The 16,560-nt window shown below is 43.0% G+C and overlaps 1 protein-coding gene across 4 annotated transcripts in view; it reads left to right on the top strand.

The window, feature by feature from the left end:
- SCAMP4 (secretory carrier membrane protein 4) overlaps nt 1-16,560 on the top strand; it is a 99,366-nt gene that overhangs the window by 27,319 nt on the left and 55,487 nt on the right. For 3 of the 4 annotated variants that reach the window (XM_073544731.1, XM_073544751.1, XM_073544746.1), the window contains exons 2-3: nt 7,203-7,244; nt 13,053-13,181. In XM_073544731.1, coding sequence (XP_073400832.1) covers nt 7,203-7,244; nt 13,053-13,181 — 171 coding nt within the window. The remainder of the gene's footprint in view (nt 1-7,202; nt 7,245-13,052; nt 13,182-16,560) is intronic. The other variant, XM_073544740.1, reaches the window with a different exon arrangement.

Genomic DNA, 16,560 nt, shown 5'->3' with positions numbered 1-16,560 from the left:
AACATTAACATAAATAAACACTTGAAATAGATTACCTTAGGCCGGAGTCACACTACCGTAGAATACGGACGAGTGCTAGGCATGGTACTCATTAGCGTGGGAAAGTTTCTGAACATTTAATCTAACGGATATGCAATGGTTTACTATATGTAAATCATGTCTTACTGTATATCCTGTTTGGTTCTGTAATGATTTTACAGAAGTCGACAATTGAATTATTGAGCTATACTACCTACCTCTGTATGAAATATAAATATATATAAATATATATGTGTCTCACTGACGTGTGTGTGTGTGTGTGTGTGTATATATATATCTGTATATATAACTGTATATATGTTGTTACGAATATTTGAGGACATGGATGCATTATATGTCCATTTTGCAAGCCGGCGAGAAAGTCTCGCCACACGGATGCCATACGAATGTCACACCTATCCTTAGATGCAAGAAAATCGAATAATCGCATTGAAAACGGATTACATACGGATCACCACACGGAGAACATTTGTGCGATTCTCGCCTGACAAAATCGGTCCGATTTTGTTAAACGTTGCGCCTGACTCCGGCCTTATAGTCTCCAGCTTCATATTTTTGTATGCCAGTTATTTGTATAAACATTTAAATTTTGAATCATTCTTAATTCAACATTTAGTTGTTTTTTTTTTAACTAGAAACAAGGTGGAATAAAAGGCTGCAATGTCATCAATACATTTTTTGCAGAGCAATTTAGAATCTAATGTGCATAACTTGGTTTTACCCATAGTACATACCTTATGCTTAGTTTTGTGGTACTCTTCCTAGGTTTAGCAATTTAACAAAGTCAACAAAAGCTAGAATCACAAACATGGAATAAAAGCTTATTCTGGCTTACAGTCACTCACCCATAGCCAGAATACCATGACAGAAGGGGATGAGGGGGTCTCAATTAGCTTCTCCTGGATTCTCCATACTTATAGTCCTGGTAGCCCCAATTGGTGACTGAGACTCACCTGAGCCCTGAACCTGCCTTCTTAGGCTAGTTTCACACTAGCGCATGGCCGAGGTGCGGAGAGCTGCGGACTTCCTCTGTGAAGCTCCGCCCACGGCCGCAACTCTCGTCAGCTCCGCCTACATCGGCGTGCGTACCCTATCTTTAACATTGGGCATGCAGGCCGTGCCGATGTATGCGGATGCCTCCGCATGTGTTGTTTTGATGGTGCGACAACCTGCGCCAAACGCAACATTTTTCATTTTGGTGCGGTCGCCGCACCGTCAAAATGATGCATGCGGAGGCATCCGCATACATCGGCTCGGCCTGCGTACCCAATGTTAAAGATGTGGTAGGCGGAGCTGAAGGGAGAACGTACAGCCATGGGCGGAGCTTCACAGAGGAAGTCCGCAGCCCTCCGCACCTCGGCCATACGCTAGTGTGAAACTAGCCTTATCGCATATGTAATCACTGGGCTGGCTGGTAATGATCTGGTCCTCTCATCTAACTGCCAGGTACCACTGACCTGGAGGCTGGACCAGAGTCCCACAAATCGCTATGCTCCTCTCTACTGACCATTGATATTCCAGATGTGCTGAAACTGAAATACCCCTTTAAGTCAAGTTCAATCTTGTATGCAGTACTAAGTTTGTCCATGTAACTTGGATGCTACTGTGACATACATGTATGTAGTCCATTTTTATCAATAGTTGTATTTACCCCCCCAAAAAAATTCTGAAATTCTTATGTTTATGATGTGTTTATATGAAAGAATGTGTAAGGAAAGTGTTAGAAAAGTAGTGCTCCCTAAGGCTACTTTCACACTTCAGGATTTCGGCGTCAGGCGCGATCCGGCGTCGTGCCGGAACGCCGGATCCGGCAAATGTTTAGTAAAACCGGATGTGACGGATCCGGTTTTCTGCCGGATCCGTCTTTTTCTTGACAGACAAAACCGGATCCGTCTCATCCGGTTCATCCGTTTTTCTATCCGTTTTTCGACGGATTACGCTGGATCCGGTTTTTAAAATTGACCCTTGTGGCCTTCCGAACGGGATTGGCTACTGGAAAACTATATATAGCATGTTCCTACAGCCCTTCTTTGACAGGTTGGAGAGAAGAGCAAGTTACTGGCGAAGATGGATGTTGTCATTGGAAATATTTTGAAGAATTTGGCGGATTTTATAGCGGAGGCGAATCGTTTGAGGGTGATTGTTCTGGAGAAGGAGAGAGCGAGACAGCAGCGCATCAGGCATCGTAGATGACGTTTGTGGATCCACCCCATCACAGCCAAGAGAATGACGCGTGGGGTCTATTCTACACTCTGCATGGACCTTCGACGAAACCCGGATAAATTTTTTGGATATGTTAGGATGAAAATGGAGAATTTTGATTACTTGGAGCGCATTGCACACCTCATAAGAAAAGCGGACACCTATTGCCGCTTCTCTGTTTCACCCGCAGAGCGTCTGATGGTGACTTTAAGGTAAGCCACATTTATTGGATGTGATCGCATCAGAGCACACTTTCACTGCAATCTTGTTGGTGGTAGTTTGTATCTCCAAGTGTTATAGCTCAGTTTTGGTATGTAATGCTGTGATTTAAAACTAATTTATTGTTTTTTAATTCCCCACAGATTTCTTGCAACTGGAGAATCCCTTTCTTCACTGCATTTCCAGTACGGACTCGGGATTTCCACCATATCTGGAATAGTGAAGTACACATGCCGTGCACTGTGGGACTCCTTAGCTGAAGAGTTTTTACCAGAGCCCACAACAGAGAGGTGGATTGAAATTGCTGACAAGTTTCAACAGATATGTCAGTTTCCCAACTGCTTGGGCGCTGTGGACGGGAAACATATCCGCATTGTAAAGCCATCGGGATCGGAATATTTCAATTACAAGAAATATTTTTCAATTGTCCTCATGGCCATCGCTGACGCGGAATACAAATTTATTGCGGTTGATATTGGGGCCTATGGCCGCTCCAATGACTCTCAAGTTTTCAAACTGTCTGCCATGGGGCGTAAACTGTATGGAAACACCTTCCAGTTCCCACCACCTAGACCGCTGCCGCAAACATCTGGTCCACCTATGCCATTTGTCTGTGTAGGGGATGAAGCCTTCCAGCTGTCAGAACACCTTTTGAAACCGTACTCTAGCAGAGGATTGACAAGATCAAAACGCATTTTTAATTACCGCCTCACAAGAGCAAGAAGAATGGTTGAATGTACCTTTGGTATTCTGACAGCCAAATGGCGGGTCCTATTGACTGCGATCAACCTCAAGACAGAAACTGTGGACGAGGTGATCAAAGCGTGCGTGGTACTCCACAATTTTGTTATCTGCAAGGAACCCATTTCCATTGAGGACACCTCTGAAGAAACCACCTTGCAAGATTACCATGACATTACCACTAGAAGTTCTGTGACGTTTTCAGTAATGAGGGACAATTTTGCACTATACTTTGTCACCTCAAGGCAGAGTACACTGGCAGGATGACAGAGTGTGAAAGATTTGTGCCCTAACCAAACTTGTGTACCTTCTGTACCAACAGTATATACCTTTGCCAACCAAAGTTGGCTATCTTGTCATGGTCTCTATTTTTAGCTTTAGGCCACAGGTGTGTACCTGGTTGTGTTTTATGCAAAGTATTTCACCTTTTAACAAAAGTTGTGTACATTGTTATGAAATCACCAACAATAAACACAACTTTTTAGGTGAAATACTTTGCTTCAAACACAACCAGGAACACAACTGTGGCAAAAAAGCTAAAATTTACCCACAGTTATATACCTAGTTTTGAATACCATTTCACCTTTTAAATACCCTGTATTTAACCTTTTTCGCCGCAGAAAGAAATGACAGACAACCAGTGTAAAATAATTTAACTTTTATTGAAAAATGTTTTTTTTAGTAAACTTTTTTAAAATTTTAATAAACTTGTTTAATAAAGCTTTGAAACCATAAAACTGGTCATTTTTATTTAAATACACACATTATAAATCTGTGTAGTGTGTGGTGGAAATACTGCTGGAGGGGCTGCGGGACACTTCGACACTGGGAGTGTGGAGAGAGGACTGGGATCGTGGTGGGGAAGGAACAGTTAGAGGTGAAGGTGTGGAAAAAACTACAGAATGGGTGGACATGTGGGAAGCAGAAGAGGTGGTGGGTGGTGGAGTGGAGGGTTGGGCAGGGACTGTAGGAGCAGATGATGTTGATGGCAAGTTGTATGGGGAAGGAGTTTGGTACGGGGCAGGTTGCTGGAAGTGGGGAGATGTCTGGTACGGGGCAGGTTGCTGGAAGTGGGGAGATGTCTGGTACGGGGCAGGTTGCTGGAAGTGGGGAGATGTCTGGTACGGGGCAGGTTGCTGGAAGTGGGGAGATGTCTGGTACGCGGCAGGTTGCTGGAAGTAGGGAGATGTCTGGTACTGGGGAGGTTGCTGGTACTGGGGAGTTTGCAGGTACTGGGGAGGTTGCTGGTACTGGGGAGGTTGCTGGTACTGGGGAGGTTGCTGGTGCTGGGGAGGTGGATGGTGCTGGGGAGGTGGATGGTGCTGGGGAGGTGGATGGTATGTAATAGGAGGGGGAGGATGGAAAGTGGCTGGAGGGGGTGTAGATGTAATAGGAGGGGGAGGATGGAAAGTGGCTGGAGGGGGTGTAGATGTAATAGGAGGGGGAGGATGGAAAGTGGCTGGAGGGGGTGCAGGTCGAGGAACTACTGTGGTGGGAGGAGGTTGGGATGTAACTTGCTGGAGAGCAGCGTGGCATGAATGCATTACATGCATCTGCTGGGCAGGAGAGAGCGTTTCCATGCGCTCCACAACAGACCTGAAAAAGGTGTGGTTTGGCGAAGATCTTGCTTCTGAATGCATGGTTTGCAGAAGTGTCTTCACCTCCAGAATGCTGGAGTTGATCTGCTGATAGCCTGCGGAGATTTGCTCTGACAAGACTTTTAGACAGTTCTGGAAAGATGCATTCAGATGCAAGAACTCTGGCGCATAAGTCTTTTCCTGACCCCTCTGCCGCTGCCGCCCAGTACTCGCAGGTGTACTAGAGGTGGCAGGGGCAGAAGGGTGGGGTAAAGGGAAAGCGATCTCCTCACCAGCAGCTTCATGTAATGTAGGCGGCCACGATGCTCCTGTGCTGGTGGATGGGACAGATGGGTCGAATGTGTGGGAAGGCTGGGAAGGTGCAGATGTACCGGGGCGGTCGAAGTGTCCCTCGGTGCCGGTCTCCTCAGGGATCGCCTCAGAAGGGTCCAATCGTGCAGGCTCCCGAGTGCTGCTCACCGTGCTGTGGAATAAAGAGAAAAAAAAACAATTAAAATAGTGACATGGTATGGCCCTGGCTGAAAAAAAAAAGTTACATCTAAACATTTTTTTGTCACATGTGGTGTGTAATATTTACCTTCTGGTGAGCATTGTCTCCCGGAGGAACGACAGGGCTCGTGCGTACTTGTACTTGCTCCTGCGTCCTCCAGATCCACTCGGGGCCCGCATCTCTTTATTGAACTCCTTCTTGAAACGATCCCTCACAGACCGCCACCGCTTCACAATTCTCTCCCCTGAAACGAGAAAGGACAAAGTGGTTAGTATACAACATCAGTGTTTCCCAAACTCCAGTCCTCATGGTCCCCAGGGGTCATGTTTTCAGGATTTCCAAAGTAAATAGAAATCCTGAACACATGATCCGTGGGGACCACGAGGACTGGAGTTCGGGAAACACTGGTTTAAATCAAGCAACCGGTACTGTATATACTTACGCTCTTTAATCTGGGCCCGAGCTTCGAGGTCCTCCCAGCGGTCCACAAGGAGCGAACAGATTTCCTCCCAGAGTCGTCGAGTAACGATCAGGTCAGCGTGGCGTCGGTCAGCCATATTGCAGAGCGGCTCCCTTTCTCTGACGAGATCGATGAGGCGGTCCACATCAATCCCTCCATCCTCACCGTCAGAGTCGGGAGCACGCTGTGAAGGCTGTTAAAGAAAAAGACAAAAATAACATAATTAGCCTCCACAAAAGAAATGAAATAAAAAGTGCAAAAAAAACAAAGCAAAAATATTTATACTTACACGCTGGTGACCGCCGCGTTGCTGTCGCCGACGACCCTGGGAGGCACTGCGAGGACCTCTTGGCCGAGCACCAGATTGGGAAGACTAGAGAAGAAAACAAAAAATGTTATGTCTTTGGATGTAGGCATTTGTTTGCTGTGTGTGGTCTGCAGAACATTGTTTTCTATGTGTTGTGTGTAGTGTGATGTTGTGTTTCTGCGTTTGATGCAAAAAACTTACCAATTGTGAGCCCACTCCAAGTGTCTGTCCACCCCTTCCTTCTTCTTCTGGGAGCTCCTCTTCATCTTGTGATTCCTGTTTTGAAATAAAAGGCAATGAATACACATATATTAGAGAGATGATGGATTTTGGAAATAAAAACTTACCGTCAAACGCTGACGATGCGAGGGAGGGCTCCCAGAAGATGTGCTGTCTTCCTCATGGCCAGACTCCATGGCTGTGGGTGGTGTTTCTGCTGCTGCCATTGCTGCTGCTGCTGCTGCTGCTGCATCTATTGGGCGGCTGTTGAATAAAGAGAAACAAAGGGCCAATGAATATCTTGATATTCCATAGCCCTAGTTTGGAGGAATGGGGGATTTGATAATTACAGTCTCTCATCTGCTGCTGGACTCCCCTCCTGTTGTTCAGCATGCTGCTCCATTTGGGGTGGTGCTGATGGTGCTGCTGCTGCAGATGTCTGCTGCCTTCTCCTGCTCCTGGTTCTTGGCTTGGGTGGCATGTTGGGTGTGGCTGAGGGTCCCATTGTCTTGCTTTTATATATGTCCTGTGGGCAAAGCTACTGAGCATGCTCAGACCAAAGAAACCGGATCCGGCGCATTGCGGCGCTCATAGGCTTTCATTGTATGAAAAAGCCGGACATGCCGGATCCAGCGTGTCCGGCTTTTTCGACGGATACAAAAAACGTTACAGTCTCCGTTTTTTCCAGACGCCGGATCGCGTCACATTGCCGGATCCGGCGAAAATCGGATGAAACGCATGGCCATCCGGCTCGATCCGGCTCTAATGCAAGTCAATGGGGGGGAAACCGGATCCGGCATTGCATTTCGACGGATCCGGTTTTAGTCAAAAGCGCCGGATCGCGCCTGAAGCCGAAAACCTGATGTGTGAAAGAGGCCTTAGCCAAATGCATAAAATAATTCCCACTCAATTCTTTCATTCCAATAGGTGTGCCAACTTTTAACCTGCTGAAAGATAACAAAATGGAAGGTAAGTGTCACAAGCAGTATGGATGGAATTATGCAAGAGAAATTAGTGTTTTAACTCGGATAAGATAGTGGATCAAATGCATTTACGGTAGAAATGAACATATCTTTGTGTCTCTGTGTGGTTGATATGTATCTTCTCCTTCCCATCTAAATACAAATTTCAGCAGAGACTGTGATCTGGTCTCTGAAATTGAGTGTTACAGAGCAGTTGTGTGTTCACAAAGAGCAGACACACATTTTCCACCTGTATTGTCGGTAAGAAGATCCGCGGTGTAATAGGAGTATGTGAATATGCAGCAAAATCTGCAACACCCAAAAACAACACACTTTGTGAAAAGTTTCTGCAAAAATAAAAATACATATTGATTTGTGCTTTCGTTGCTCTCTTCTTTGGTTCCCTGCTGGTCTTTGTATAACTGCCTTTTTTTTTTTCCAATTATTCAGCCAAATCCAAAATGGCAAATCGGCAGACAAATCAGCATCAAAATAAGCACAACATGATGCAGATTTTCTACTGCTGGTACTATTACAGTTTCTGGGGCAGTTCCTCAGTATATTTTCCACAGCAATTATGCCCTGTTACCCATACCCATGACATAGCTGTATCTGTCAACTTCGCTCACATGTTTTTAATGGGGATAGATGAGAAAGCCTCTGCCAGAAATTGTTGGCGCTTCACGCTCATGATGTTCATTGTCTACTAGGCATATATTGATACATTTGGAGTTGCTAGTTTCTAGTGCATAGGTCTAAGCTCCTATACTAGATGCAGTGGCAAATAAGTGAATGATTTGGTGGGGTGCTAGAGCTAGACTCCCATCTGATTTTGATAGCCTATTGTACTCTAAGGATAGGTGGTGCATCTGTACTAAAACAGTGAAGAAGTACATTCATTTTGTATGTAAAGCATGCTTAACACATCATTTAGGATACACAAGAACAAATGATGCATCGGTAGAGATACAAATATCCAAAAAGGTTTGTTCATGAAGGAATAAAGTGATCACTCTAGTGCAGCCTATAGGTGCCTACCCAGTGAAGCTGGCAATACACTTTTTGTACTTGTTAACTGTTCTTTCTCCCGAATCCATACACGTGTGCTTTACTTTTCTGAGCATGAATGAATCTTCACTTAGTAGAGGGGTGTTAGATACTGCTAGAGGTTTCTGGCATTAACTCTCCTAAGAACAATGTTGAAATCCAAAATGTTTTTCCTTACCCCTGACACCAGTCATCAGTGAAGTGTTACACCCCCATAAATATTATACAGGGTATGTATGAGTTATACATAATCCTGGCCAAGGCCCGTCTAGTGGGCGTGACCTCACACCATACGCTTGTATTGCGCAAGGCCACGCCCCATCTAGTAACATGGCCAACCAGTGTGGATGGCCGACTACAGGGCGCAGCCTCACTCCATACAAGTGTATGGAAGGGAGGTCACCTCCACAAGCTGGGAGAGTATAACGCATACATACTCTCTAGTTAAAGGTCAGAAACCAGTCAATTTCCTCAATGCACAGTTCATGTGCTGGGTGGATTCATAAGTCTGTAGTCACACAGAGTGACTGCAGACTTATCAATTTTTAGTCAATGATCAACCCTATCAATTGCCTCAAAATACTCTACCAGAGCAGGGACACCCTACTCTATACAGTACATTTTATTTGATGTCCTTCAGAGTAGGAATTGCCATCTGAAAGTCACATTAAAGGGAATCTCACTCTTTTTTGAGATATCATATAATGATATCATTCAATTGTGTGTCACATAAGGATTCTTTTAAATACCTTTTTTATATCGGTTCAGATGTATGTAAACTGCAGCGGTCCTGTCCGCTGGGTGGGGCTTATTCAACTACTCCCCCCCTCCCTGTCTTGCTCTACGCATTTCTTCTTGTGTAGAGCAATACAGGGAAGGGGGAGCAGTTGAATAAGTCCCACCCATCGGACCGGACCGTGGCAGTTTATATACATCTGAAACGATATAAAAAAGGTATTTATGCATGAAAGGTGTGGGGTCAGGGGGAAGCAAAAGTACTAAGAGAATCCTTATGTGACACACAATTGAATGATATCATTATATGATATAGAATCGTAGAGTTGGAAGGGACCTCCTGGGCCATCTGGTCCAACCCCCTGCTCAAAGCAGGATTCGCTAAATCATCCCAGTCAGATGTCTGTCCAGCCTCTGTTTGAAGACTTCCATTGAAGGAGAACTCACCACTTCTCGTGGCAGCCTGTTCCACTCATTGATCACTCTAACTGTCAAAAAGTTTTTTCTAATATCTAATCTGTGTCTCCTCCCATTCAGTTTCATCCCATTGCTTCTAGTCTTTCCTTGTGCAAATGAGAATAAAGTTGATCCTTCTACAATTGTGACAGCCCTTTAGATATTTGTAGACAGCTATTAAGTCTCCTCTCAGTCTTCTCTTTTGCAAACTAAACATTCCCAAATCCTGCAACCTTTCCTCATAAGACAGGGTTTGCAGACCGGTCACCATTCTGGTCGCTCTTTTCTGAACTTGCTCCAGTTTGTTGATGTCTTTTTTAAAATGTGGTGCCCAAAACTGGACACAATATTCCAGATGAGGTCTGACCAAAGAGGATTAGAGGGCAATAATGACTTCACATGATCTAGACTGTATGCTTCTGTTAATACATCCTAGAATTGCATTTGCCTTTTTTGCTGCTGCATCACACTGTTGACTCATATTCAGTCTGTGATCTATTAGTATACCCAAGTCTTTTTCACATGTGCTGTCACTTAGCCCTACTCCTCCCATTCTGTATATGCTTTTTTCATTGTTATTGCCCAGATGTAGTACTTTGCATTTCTCCCTGTTAAAAACCATTCTGTTAGTTGCTGCCCACTTCTCCAGTTTATTTATATCTTTTTGAATCCTCTCTCTCTCTTCTCTAGTATTAGCTATCCCTCCTAGCTTTGTGTCATCAGCAAATTTAATCAGTTTACCCTCAATTCCTTCATCTAAATCGTTGATAAAGATGTTGAACAATACAGGGCCCAGGACAGAGCCCTGTGGTACCACACTTGAGACATTCTTCCAACTGGATGTGCAGCCATTTACGACCACTCTTTGGGTCCGATCACTAAGCCAGTTATGAATCCACCTAACAGTTGCCTTGTCCATTCCACACTTAGTCATTTTTTCAATAAGGATTGTATGAGAGACTTTGTCAAATGCTTTGCTGAAGTCAAGATATACTATATCTACAGCATTTCCTTGATCCACCCAATCAGTGATTCCGTCATAGAAGGAAATTAAGTTAGTCTGACATGACTTATTAGTTACAAACCCATGCTGACTCTGTTTAATCACTTCATTCTTATCCAGGTACTGACATACATGTTGTTTAATAATTTGTTCAAAGATCTTTCCTGGTATAGAAGTCAGACTCACTGGCCTATAGTTGCCTGGGTCCACCTTCTTCCCCTTTTTGAAGATAGGAACAACATTTGCTCTTCTCCAGTCTTCTGGCACTTCTCCTGTTCTCCAAGAATTTTCAAAGATTATGGAGAGGGGTTCAAAAATTTCTTCTGCTATCTCCTTCAGTACTCTGGGGTGTAATTCATCTGGACCTGGAGACTTGAATTCATTTAGGTTAGCTAAGTGTTTCCTCACTATCTTTCTGTTTATAGATATCCTGGATTCTTCTATTCCCTTAATAGGACAGTGAAGAACAGTTCATGTTACATTTCCTTTCTGAGAGAAAACATGCAAAATAGGAATTTAAAAGTTCAGCCTTCTCAACATCCTGTCTTACCATTTCATCATTTTCATCCTGTAAAAATCCTATAGCATCTTTGACTTTTCTTTTACTTTTGACATATCCCCAAAATCCTTTATTATTGCTTTTGACATCTCTTGCAAGCCTCAATTCATTTTCAGCTTCAGTTAATCTGATTTGTGCCCTGCAGGTTCTGCAGACAGCATTATATTCTTCTTTAGATATGCCTCCCTCTTTCCATTTTATAAACATTTTTTTCTTCCATCCTGGTTTCCTTAAATGCTTCCTATTCTTCCCTCTTTTCAGAATTGTTAACAACTGTGCTTTGAGAATTTCATTTTTCAAGATTTCCCATCCTTCCTGGACATTTTTGTCTTTAAGGATATCCAGCTATTGGATCCCTCCAATTCTTTCTGAATCCCTTAAAATCTGCCTTTCTGAAATCTAACCTTGACGTCTGAGTCTTCACAGGTCTTCCGCCTCTAGTTATCCAAAATTCTAAAATAGCATGGTCGCTACCTCCTAGGGTCCCAGCCACTTTACCTCCTCAACCATTTCCTCCCTGTTTATAAGGATTAGATCCAAGGTAGCAGATCCCCTTGTTTTCTCCCCTACCTTTTGGAAGATAAAGTTGTCAGCAAGAGAGGATAAGAATTTCCTTGACCTGTTAGTTTTGCCTGAGAGAGATTCCCAACAAGTGTCTGGATAGTTGAAATCTCCCATGACAACTATGTCATATTTTTTGGAGAACGTGGCCATTTGATGCATAAAGAGTTCATCCATGTCTTCAGCTTGCACAGGCGGCCTGTAGTAAATGCCTACAATGGTGTCCTTTCCATTGTTCTGTCCTTGTATTCTTACCCAAACAGTTTCCACAGAACTCCCAGTCTCTGAAGCTTCAATCTCTGTGCAGATATATGTGTTTCTAACATACAATGCGACACCTCCTCCTCGTTTATCAAGTCTGTTTCTTGCAAATAAGTTTTATCCTTCTAGTCTTGTATTCCAATCATGTGTATTGTCCCACCAAGTTTCAGTGATTCCAATGACATCATATTTCTTTTCCTGTGTTAGTAGTTCCAATTCTCCTTGTTTGTTGCCCATGCTTTGTGCATTAGTATAGAAACATTTTAGTTTGTGATAGGTTTCTCTTTCTCCAATATTTTTATTAATTAGATTCTTTTGTCTTTGTTCTTCCTTTCCACTTCTAATAGCAGAGTTCTCAATAGCATTTGTCAGGTGTATGGCTTTTTCTGGTCTTTTGCTTCCCTTCCCATGTTGTTCTAGTTTAAAGCTCTCCTTACAAGTGTAGCAAGGCGACTTCCAAATACATGCTTTCCAGTCTTCGTAAGGTGACAGAAAGGGGTGACAGATTCCCTTTAAAGATGTTAGAAAAACAAGGATAAACTTTGTAAAATTCCAACCCTTTACATAAAATGCACACTGCTTATAAGGGTATGCAAAGTTTTATGTTTATCCCTGTAGCACTAATAAATTGAAATATAGTGTATAAGGGGGGATGTTTCTCCTTGTTGAGAGTGCCAGGTCTGTGTAAGGAGACTTATAGGCTATGCAGTGATCCTCCAGAAATGTAAATATACAAATTACCTCTTCGGAGAGGAAGAAGACTTGCACTCTAGTGCCACCAATTGGATTTAGCAATCCTAAAAGTTAATATTGACTCTCTAAAAAGCCATGTCATATGACTAAGAATAAAAGCCAAACTAGAAACTCCATTTACAGACACCTGTTTCCTCTCCTCAGTACAGGTCAGGAGGTTTGATTTGGCTAGGTGGGTGACCTCTGATAGCGGTTCTAAGAAGAAACGTGTCTGGAAATGTGTCTGGTTTGACTTCTTATAACTCGTGGCAAGGCTCATTATAGGGTTGATATTGACTATCTTAATTGCTACTTCCAAGTGGTGGCATTGGAGTTCACGTCCTCTTCTTTTCTGAAGAGGCTATTTGCACAAATTGTGTAAAAAATGTATGTGAACTATAGCATTATGTGGACAAACGGCAGAAAATAATTCACATTTCTTATTTTTGCATTCCCTTTAGATCGCAGCAACAATTTTCCTCCGTTGCCTAAATTCATCCCTTTGCGTCCTTGTTTCTACCAAAATTTTGAGGATGACATCCCAGCAGAACACCGGATTTTGGTGCGAAGGATCTACCATCTATGGTTATGTATGTATTGGAAACTGAATCTATACATGAAAATACTTGTTGAGGCCTGCAATTCACATGGGTGATGTAGTGTAGTCACATTGTTAGATTCACCTCTTGAAACAAATTACGATTCATTTGGAGAGTAGCGAAGCAAAAAGATTATTTAGAACATGAAAAGTAAAAATTGTAAAGTGCTTGTAATCAAAGTACTATAAAAGTAAAGGTACTTATTATCAAAAACCCTCTTCGTTCTTATGAATGGACGCATGTTTTATTTTGATTCCCTCTCTGCCAGGACTGATTGTTTTAAAAATGTAAAATTCACAGATAAAATCTGTATTTAGTGAAGACAGACTTTTCCATTACTAAGATAGGAGATGACTGTTGATAGACCAGAGGAGGTAAGAGCTCTGCCCTTAAGGGCATGTCACACTAAGAGATATCGCTAGCAATATCGCTATAACTAGTGACGTTATAGCGATATTGCTAGCGATATCTCTGTGTCTGATACTTACCAGCGACCGGCTCCCCCGCTGGTTATCGCTGATCGCGCGAGAACGTTCAGTACTGTTTCTCGTCGTCAGCTTCCTGTGGCGCTTCCTGCTGTGAGGACGAGCGACGCGTGGAGCCGGGTGGGAGGACGCAGGATCGCCTGGTGTGACAGGTAAGTAGCGATCCCCGTCCCCAGCGATGTCGCTAGTGAGATCTGCCTGTGTGGCAGCTCACTAGCGACCACTTAGCGATGTACCAGCGATCCTGACCGCGTCATATCGCTGGTCGGGATCGCTGGTACATCGCTAAGTGTGACAGTACCTTAAGTGCTACCTCCTTCACCCCTCTTCCCACACATAGAAACTCATCAGTAGCAGCTCTCATCTATCTCAGTAGTGCCAACATCTGTCTTCATTGAATACAGGTTTTACCTGTGCGTTGAAAATTTTGAAAATGAATGATCAGTCCTGAAGGAGAAAAAAGTGGATTGCTCTGATAATGTATTGCAAAGTTACTTATTTTTCTGCCTATTATAGATTTGTGAAATAAAAATATAAACGACGGTTACTCTGTGTCCCTGTGCTATGCTGATACTAGAAAGGTAAAGCTGCCTCTGCTTGCCACATCCGAGAGCGCACAGTTCTTTTGGTCTAAACTGTCAATCAAGAAGAAGTGCAGGCTAGTAAGCGGTGTTCTGAAGAATGAAGATGAGAAAACCCCTTTAACATGACATCTGAAAAAAACAGTTTTGCAAAATCCGTGCTTCAAATGGCAGTCCTTCCTTTCTAAGCCCCATAGTGTGCTCAAACAGCAGTTTATGCCGACATATATAACATTTTTGTACATTCTGTAATGTATAGGGTGGGGTACAAGATGGCAACTACATATTGGGCACTGTAAATACCGTATTATTCAGACTATAAGACTCGCCTTACCATAAGACGCCCCCTAAGTTTAGAAACTACCAAAAACATATTTCCTATTTTTCCTGGTGGTGTAAAGTGGGAGTCATTTTCACTAATTTTAATGTACTAGGGACGACTAGGGAGGTAATAACTCTGTTGTTAGTGACTGTTTGCAGTGTGTATTATACACTGAGCTGGCAGTGTATAGTCATGATATGCAGCGCTGTCTAATAATGAAATTCACTGCAGCAACTACTGCCTCGTTTTTATTTTAGCTGACTATGACTATTAAGATCACTTACCTCTGGCCAACTGTATGATATTTGGGACCTTGGCTAGAGTTTAGCTAAGCTATATCATACCCTGTTACCTGCATACTTGGACTTTAGTGGCTCACAGTTGCATAGCAAGTAATAAAATCGATCAGCATTCATTCAATCTAAATACCCAGTATATGATGCCTTAATATTAATTTTTATAATTGCAAATTTAAAATTGCAATTTTCACTGTTCAGTCCTTTTTTCTTTCTGACGTTTGTCTCTAAGTCAGGTTTTAGAGTAAGGCCACACATTGAATATTTCTAAAAACTACAGATTCATGGTGATAAATATAAAATATAGAAAATGGACTTAATTGAATATGTACAAAGAAAGCTTTCTGAATGCCATTTTGAATACTTTGAGGGGTATGTTTCAAATGGTCATTTATAGGGGGTTAATTATTTCAGTGCCTCAAAGCCACTTCAAAACTAAACTGGATAATAAAAAAAGACATGTATACAAAGATTATGCAACAGCACTCTGCTAATAAAGAACAAATGAATTCCTCTATTTCTATACACGTAAAGAGCAGAGATGGGTGGACCTGTGGATGTTCAGGTCTGTCTGCGGATGTTCAGGTCTGTCGGGTTTGGCCGAACTTTATAAAAAAGTTTTGTTTGGGTACCAGAACGGTACCTGAACTTGATCCCAATTCAAGTGAATGGGGAGCCTGAACATCCGGTGATTCCCACGCTCATCTGTGTGAATCTTGTAGAAAACTTGGCACTCAGGTAAATGTTGTAAGTAGATAATTTTATTGTGTGCAGGCAATCCAAAAATAAAGAAGTCGTTTCGATCCTACAATGACTTTCATCAGTCAGACAGATTGCAGTGTGCACAGGGTTACAGGCAGAATGAACATTCAGGATCAGCAGCACATGCTTGGTTTCACTGCAGATGCTGATGAGAGTAATTACCATCCGGCTCTTATCCATAGTAAGAAAGATGCCAATGAACTATAAAATTAGTGCGAAGCTTGCTGTACATGTATTTAGCTAATAAAGAAATAACAGAAAAAAATGGCATGGGGTCTCCCCTATTTTAATACCCAGCTGAGGGAAAGCAGACATCTGGGGGCTGGTGTTATTATCCTGGGAAGGGGGCAATAAACATGGAGCTTCCCAGCCTATTAATATCAGCCCACAACTATCTGCGTAGCCTTTACTGGTCATTAAAAATGGGGGACCCAAAGAAAAATTATGTGGGGTCTCCCCTATTTTTAATAACCAGCAAAGACTAAGCAGACAGTTGTGGGCTGATATTAATAGGCTGAGTAGGGGCCATGAATATTGGCTCCCTCCCAGACTAATAACACCAGCCCTCGGCTGTCCCAGAAATGGCATATCCATTAGATGCGCTAATTCTGGTGCTTAGCCTCTGCTCTTCCCCCTTGTCCTGGTGCATTGGCAAACTGGGTAATGGTTTTGGGGATGATGTCCACTTTGTAATGTCTGCCAACATCAAGCCAAGGGGTTGATAAATGCAGCTGCTGTGAAGAGCATTGACGTCCCTAATCTTATTGCGGTTCATATTTGATGAACTGCAGTAACTTTACTGACATCATCGCTCACAACATGAGACATGCGCACCCAACTTGGCAACCAAGGATGGGTGGTATGTCCCCCAATGACTACAAGAAGCGAGTACCAAAAATTTTCATTTCTCGGTCGCTTCATTGG

This window comes from Dendrobates tinctorius, unplaced genomic scaffold (genome assembly GCF_039654945.1).
Source record: "Dendrobates tinctorius isolate UK_male_01 unplaced genomic scaffold, ASM3965494v1 ptg000011l, whole genome shotgun sequence".
In the NCBI taxonomy this organism is placed as follows: domain Eukaryota; kingdom Metazoa; phylum Chordata; class Amphibia; order Anura; family Dendrobatidae; genus Dendrobates; species Dendrobates tinctorius.
Note: the sequence above shows the minus strand (reverse complement) of the source record. Positions and strands in the feature narration are given on the sequence as shown.